Here is a 7,606-nt window from a genome sequence, read left to right as displayed (position 1 = left end):
AAAGTGCACAAGCGACCAACTTCAGCGTTGGCTGCGACTTTGAAGCTGAAATCGCGTTCGGTGTGAACGCAGCATTAGACATTTTAGGGTGCCCAGGAACAACACAGAAACGGCAAAGACTCAAGCCTGACACGAACTAGAACCTGCTGGACCACCAGAGTCAGACCTGAGAACAGCCATCAAGCACAGTGGTGGTTGCATCATGCCACGTTGCACAAAGGGGAGGAAATAATGAAGAAGCACAGATTTCCAGCACAGATATCTTCAACACTATTTCAAAACAGCAGCATAATAATTTGAGCACAGTTGAGTGTTCCAACAAGACAATCATCCAAAACACACATCAGAATTGGTTGATTGGATCAAACTAGCTAACATCTGGATTGCCATCCTAGATAAACAAATTTAACCCTACTGAAATTTTATGGACTTTTCCTAAAACCAAGGTCTGTGACAAAAAAAAAACAAAACAACCTGACTGAACTGGATCCTGCCAAAAACACTGGTCAAACATCCAGCTATAATTATGCCTGAAGCCTGTTAATGGATACGTAAAATATGTGGTTGAAATATTAGTGGGAGTGTATGTATATTTGAACCTGTTCAGATTAGAGAAAATCCACAATAAATTCAAACTTGTGCACCCAAGTCTTGTTTTTAAAAAATCACCAAAGTTCTCTGTGATATAATCATTGAGACCTGAAAAAAAAAAAACAGAATGATTCATATGTTTGTTTTTACRTGTGCCCATTATGAAATCGACTTCTCATTTTCCTCCTGCAGTTTGTAAGGACGCCTCTTTAGCAGCACATCCTATTACCAGGACTACTTGACATTACACTTTAAGATAATGTGAACATGTTGCACCAGACGGATGATTATGTGGCTGTTTTKTATGCTGTCTTTACAAAGCACAGAAAAGGTGCTGCCTTATTAAAGCCCATTAAAGGAGCTAGCGTGACGGCGCGCACACACAGTTAGCTGTGTATTTTTACCTGCTCCTGCCCCAGGATGATGACTCCTCCAGGTTTGATGGGATGCCAAGCTGCGAGGTTGTCACCGGTTCCCAGCTTCACCCCGTCCTGATAAGCGTCCCACTGGCCATCTCGGGTGGTCCAGGAGATGCAGATGTGGTGCCACTTACCATCACGCACCTCCAGTGGCAGCTGGGCAACCTACAGCCAAAATCCTATATTAATCCTGAGAGTGCTTAGGATTATTTCATCGTGTGAATGCTGATTCACACAGATTTGTATTCACATTGTTGTTTTCCTGATTGTAATATTTTTTGGCAAAAACACCTTTTTTCTATGTTAGCCATTCATAYATCAAAACATTTAACTCATTCTGTGATTTACTTTAACCTTTTATACTTTTCTAAAATATTAAACTTTAATTAGAATTATCCCCATAGAAATACATTGAGAGCTTTACAATTTCTTCAAAAACATCCTGTTAGATTCTGCTTAAAAAAAGCTTAATTTTTGTCTTTTTGTGCTGCTTTTAGCTATCATTCTGCTGCTTTAAGCCTTTGGCATTTTTCATCTAACAGCTTTTCTTGTCTTTCTGTTACAGTTTTAGCTAGATTTTTGTGTCATTTTAGCGAGCCTTTTGCTACTTTTAGCTTTAGCTCAACCTTTGCTACCTTTAGCTACTCTTCTTTAGCTTTTAGCTAGCAGTGCGTGAATTTTAGCTAGTGCTTTGTTACTAATAGCTTTTAGCTTGTTGCTTGCTACTTCCGTTTATTGACAGTTTTTTGGCTTCTTTAAGTTTAGCTTTTTCTGCCTTTAGCATTGAGCTTATGTTCAGCTGCTTTTAAGTTTGGCTAGACTTATTGCTTTTAACTACTGCTTCGTTGCTTTTAGCTTTTAGCTATCTTTTCTAGCAATTTTCTATTGTTRGCAAATATTTAGAGACTTTTGGTTTCAGGATACCATGTTGCTACATTTAGCTCTAACTTTTTTTAGCTGATAAACATTCTAGAATGTGCCTAAAATGTTACATAGTACTGTTTCTGTGCTAATTTTGATGTTTTTGTGCGTATTTGTTCAAATCTGTAATATTTGGTCTAAAAACGTCTTACCTTTTACTACTTTAAGTTATGGTTCTGCAATGTTTAGTTTTTTGCAAGCCTTATGTGTGCATTTCGCTACTTTGACTTTTTAGCTAGACTTTTGCTTTTAGCCACTGTTCTACTACTTCTAGCTCTGCTTCTGCTACTTTTAGCTAGTCTTTTGTAGCTTTTACTTCACATTTTTTTACTTTTAGCAAAAATTTAGCAACTTTTAGCTTTGAACTAGTCTTTTGCTTCGGCTGATTTTTAGCTTCCTTTTTGCTATTTTTCACATTCATGGTTTTCTCCTTTCAGTTTTGACAAATATGTCAAAAGTCTTTTGGCATTCATGTCACATTTTCATAGAAATTGCAGTTGTTCTTTTTAAATTCTGAAATAATTAGCTTATAAAAACGAACCACGACACTTTAATATGTTACCTTGTCATTAATGAGCAGCTCAATGGGGTTATTRCCCCACTCTATCAGCACAATCTCGTTGGCTTGTCCCGGAACACCATAAGAGAAGGGGGTTCCGATCCCAGGGCCGGCGCTGGCCTTGATCCACATGCACAGGGTGAAGGCGTACATCTCCGGCAGGCTCTTGGTGATGCGGCCGAACAGGTAGTTGGTCCGCTGGGGGAGGGACAGCTTAAACTGCTCGGGGGACTTAAAATCTCCTCCTCCTGACATAAACAACAGGAAACAAGACAGTTAAAAAATGAGTACAAAGTAAATGAAATTACCTTTTATACCTATAATAAATGTACTCAARGAGCCTTGAATTGTTTTCATTAAACAAAGAAAAGTAATTTTTACTCATTTAATAATGTTTTTGTCTGAGTGTGTGTTTGTGTGTCTCTGTGTCAGCAAAATATTCATGAACCACTAACTTAATTTCAACAAAACTCTCAGAACGTAACCATGAGTTGCACATCTACAACTAAATRTCTTTTAGAGTTGACCCAATTCAACTTAGCACCACAACTAAATGACTTTAGCAAGTGCAAAAAAATCTCAGATRGTTTTACAAATAAGTTTAAATTTAGTGTGGTAGTAGACTGATCCCTAACACATCCTTTGAATTTACTACACATAATATATTTGTTTTAATCTTTGCCTTTAACATCGGAATCAACCATGTTTGTCTGTTAAAGGGGCAATATCATGTAAAATCAACTTTTTGAGTTTTATATTATCATGTTATAATGTTATACTCTCATAAAAAAACATGCTCAAAGCTCATTCATGCATGGTTGAGAAATCCTGCAGCGTTTTTAGGAAGCCATGCAGAGGAGCAAAACGACAGGTGGGGACCAGAAACGCCTTTTGGTACCAGAAACGCCCCCTGGGACGTGTCTTTAAGCCAAACTTCCTCATCACGGAGCACAACCCCTGCAGGCTCTCGGCATTAACAGAGCAAAGTGAAAGTGAAACTTAAACTGTCTGCTGCTCTTAACACTACGTCTCACTCAGTGAAGCTCTTTTCAGATTCAAAATACCTTTTAGGAAATGTATTTTCWGATGCCAAGTAAACTGCATCATAAACTGCGCGAACCCCCCGCCCCCCACTATGGCAAGCCGTTGGGGTCATAAATCGGACATATATTTACGTGCAAATCCGAACGCGCGGTGCCGTAAATAACGTGCGAACACGCGGTGGCGCCACGCGCGGTGGCATTAAATAACGTGCGGTGGCGCTTTCTACCCTAACCCTAACCCTAACCAACCGCGCGTTCGCGCGTAACGCCACCGCGCGTTAGGATTTGCACGTAAATAAACGCTCGATTTATGGCCCCAACGACTTGCAATACCCCACCCCACCCGACCCGCGCGCACAACGCCCCCGCACCGAAAGACGGGACAGAAGAKGAAGAAGGTTCTTAAAGAGACAGAGGCCAATTTCAAGGTGTTTAGAAAAGGAAGTGATGAGAAAAGTTTATTTACTATTTAAACTTAAAAACCTTTTTGATAACAATTAAAGGGGACATAGATACTTTATTAATGTATAGTGTTTAAATGTATGCCTGAGAAACACATAATATTGCCCCTTTAACAAAATATCGAACAAACTAGATTTGAATGAAACTTTCAGAGTGTTATTATTGGATATAGAGCTACAGCTGATTTACTTTTAGATCTAGTTTAAGACAGCTGCTAGAGCAGATCCACCTCAAACACAGAAGTGGGTACGACTCAAAAATAAAATGATTGCTGTTCCACAGAATGACACACAACTTTTGTCTTTCCCTTTGTGCCACGTAGTCATCCTGTCTCTGTGTTTTGGGTTTATTTTCTTTATCCCAGAGCAGAAGTGACTTGCCACGGCAGGTGTCGGACGGCGCAGCGTCCTCCGTTTACCTTTCTCCAGCTCGTTGATCCTCTCCACCAGGGCGTTCAGCGTGCTCTCCGTCTTCAGCCTGTAGGCAGCCGTGGCGTTGGACAGCAAACTCTTTTCCTCCTCCAGGTTGCTGACCTTCTTCAGGAGCTGCTTCTCCAGYTCCCCGAGCCGCCGCTGCAGCAGGTCGCGCAGCTCGCTGGGGAACGAGGCCCCTGATATGTTGGCCCTCACCTGCTGTTGCTGTGCGGGAAGCACAGGCAAGGAGAGCATGAACAGGAAGTGAAGAAAGATGATCACCGAGTACTGAACACCTGAACGGCTTAAAGTGATGTCTTACATCACTGGTGAACAACTTCTGCTTCATCGGGCAAGGTTAGGGCTTTTCTAATGATGCACTGTTATAACAATGTTCTTTAAWAGGTTTTTGCCAATATTTACATAGATGACTATGACTCAGACACATTTACAGGTATTGAACTAAAATTTGCTGTAGCAGTAGATGAGAGTCATTCCCAACTAATACTCAAAGCAGTAACAAATTACGTAAAATCTTAGCTTTTAACTTTGGCAACAACTCCTAATGAAATGTTGGATTTACTTAACCATGTAATGTTACCTGGTTCCACTTAACTGAGTTGAGTAAATTCAAAGCAACATACTCGTGTTCTTTGGCTAAAAAACTGGTATATTGCTTTGAATTTACTCAACTCAGTTAAGTGGAACCAGGTAACATAACATGGTTAAGTAAATCCAACATTTCATTTTTTACAGTGTGCTCTGTCTGTAAGGCCCTGTCACACTAGACAACTTATGCCAACTTATGAACATTTTAAAGACATCTACACTGAAGATGGAACTGAAAAAAATCAACAGGAAGCTTCTTTTCGGCATGTAAATAATGTTATTCAAGCAAATTGATCAAATATATGACTTTTATTGGCTATTTGGACAAAAATGTTTCATAAGTTGGCATAAGTTGTCTAGTGTGACAGTGTCTTTTGCAAAATATCTCATGAACCGTTGAATGAATTTTAACAAAACTCTCCAAATGCAATTATTCAACATAAATCTACAACTCTCTCACTTTTGGAGTCAGTTGGATTTAAGGTTGCTGCCACAGCTAATCAAACTGAGCGAATATAAAAGGTTAGAGTCTCAGTTAATGTTACATATTTCATTTAAAAATTAGGTTTTGCAGTAGCTGAAAGTGTACCCCAACACTTATATTGCCAAGTACTACAAATTGCACAATATCTGTTAAAAACTTTGACATTAACCGGAGAGAACTCTGTCTGTTAGCAACATATCTCATGAACCCATCAACAGATTTTATCGAAACGCTCAGAAACAAATGTTTGAATGTGCTTCGACAACTGATTAACTTTTGAGATCAATCCGATTCAAGATGGCTGACACTGCTCATCGAACTCAGAAAACACAAAATGGACCACAGTGCAGTAATTTTCACAAAATTTGAACTAAAATCAAATGAGTTGTGGTAGTAGCTGAGAGTCATTCCCAACGCATTCTGTGAGCGCTGACAAATCACGCGAGAAATAGAAATTTAGTTTGAGCTCCTGCATCAAGATTTGACCAAAACGGTTATCACGTCGTCACCTTTCACCGTTCATCCCAGAAGAATATCTTGGTTTAAAGTGAGATTAGCGGATTTAAAATCGAAAGAACGAAAAATAAAGAACTGTGTCAAAGAAGGAGCATTCACCTCAAAGCCATTGAGCCACTATAGTTAGCTGACTGCTTATGCACACAGAAAGCTTTACTTGATCTCCACGGGAACAAATCACCCCCTCAGCAGTGACACAACATTTTGCCCTGATCCAGAAAACCCGTTCCCAGAATCCCCACTCTGCTTTTACGCGCAGGGCTGCGTCCTGGTTCAGCTTGGCGCAGCATGATGGCACCCCCTTACCTCCAGGTTCTCCAGTCGCTCCTTGAGCCCCTGCATGGTTTTCCCGAGGCTGTCGATGGAATCGTTCGGATCGGTGGGGACGTCCCCCATCGTGTTCTGCTTGTCCTTCCCCCACGAAGCGCCTTTATTCCCGTACTTCCTGTCGTTGGTGGCTGAGGCGCACAGGGACAGCTTGGTGGTCAGCTCGTTGATGGTGCTCTGCTGCTTGGAGATGGTGTCCTTCTGCTGCACAATCGTCTCCCGCAGCTGCATGACGGTGTTCCTGAGCTCCTCTTCCTGACCCCCCGTGTTTAGGTCCGGGAGTAATGTCACGGGGCAGCTGGCGTCGCCGCTGATGGGGATCGCCCGGCAGATGTAGCGCTTCCCGTCATCCGGCTGGCCGCAGCCAAGAGCGCAAAAACACAAAACTCCGCACAGGAGGAGAAACATATCGAGCGTTTAGGGGAGAAAAAAAAAAAAGAAAGAAACGCTGAACCCTGACCTCCAAAATTCAGTGCGTAAAAGTGTCTCCCCCCCCCGCACCACTGTCCTAAAACAGGCTAAGCTGCTTCCTCACGGTTGCGCCATGTTGACCAGGCAGCAAAGAATAAGACAATCCGATCAAGTGTGAGTCTGTCACCGCAAATCCGGTCAAAGCCGCTTGTTCTAACGGGACTATTTCTGGCGCGAAGAGCGCGCGCACTATGGTGCTGAACGGACAGCTCCGCTTCGCCAAAGCGGATTACCAAAAAAAGGTGTCTGCGAAGGCGCGCTGATTGGCTGGGGATGGCTGACGTCACGGGGCAGTTTGCGCAAACAATCGTTTGCTTGTTTAGTTTATGGATTTAATTGGAGAGACGTTGTTTATTTTGGGTTATGGGTGCTGAGTGGCTTCGTTGTGTTTGGCTGAGAAGCTGAACTTTTAACGTTAGTTGAAAAAAATTAAAAAGAAAAAAAAAAGGAGACACAAATGTTACCGGAACAAACAAACAAAACAAACAAACAAACAAACAAACAAACAAACAAACAAACAAACAAACAAACAAACAAACAAACAAACACATGACTCAACTCTTCAGGACAAGACTCACCTGTCCTACACCCCAAGGATTGAAGATCAACATAAAGACATTACTCAGCCTTTAATGCATGTGACCAAAACATGTGTGAGCCAGGCAAAGACCCTGACTCTTCACTGTGATTTAAAGTTACAGAACTGAGTTTCACAAAAGAGGAACTCCACTCTTCAGTCATGAGCTGAAGAAGCTTCTATCCATCCATCCATCCATCCATTTTCTGTACAC

The 7,606-nt window shown here is 41.4% G+C and overlaps 1 protein-coding gene across 2 annotated transcripts; it reads right to left on the bottom strand.

Annotated features, from left to right (window-relative positions):
* Positions 1 to 995: 995 nt before the first annotated feature.
* Positions 996 to 6,916, bottom strand: nptx2b (neuronal pentraxin IIb; the record flags this gene model as incomplete). 2 transcript variants are annotated; one of them, XM_014019297.1, is given in 4 exon segments in its annotated part: positions 996 to 1,175; positions 2,494 to 2,738; positions 4,414 to 4,624; positions 6,324 to 6,916. In XM_014019297.1, coding segments are annotated over 4 exon segments (1,065 nt in total), but the record flags the coding sequence as incomplete, so codon positions are not given.
* Positions 6,917 to 7,606: the final 690 nt, after the last annotated feature.

This window comes from Austrofundulus limnaeus, unplaced genomic scaffold (assembly GCF_001266775.1).
Source record: "Austrofundulus limnaeus strain Quisiro unplaced genomic scaffold, Austrofundulus_limnaeus-1.0 Scaffold215, whole genome shotgun sequence".
NCBI lineage: Eukaryota > Metazoa > Chordata > Actinopteri > Cyprinodontiformes > Rivulidae > Austrofundulus > Austrofundulus limnaeus.
Note: the sequence above shows the minus strand (reverse complement) of the source record. Positions and strands in the feature narration are given on the sequence as shown.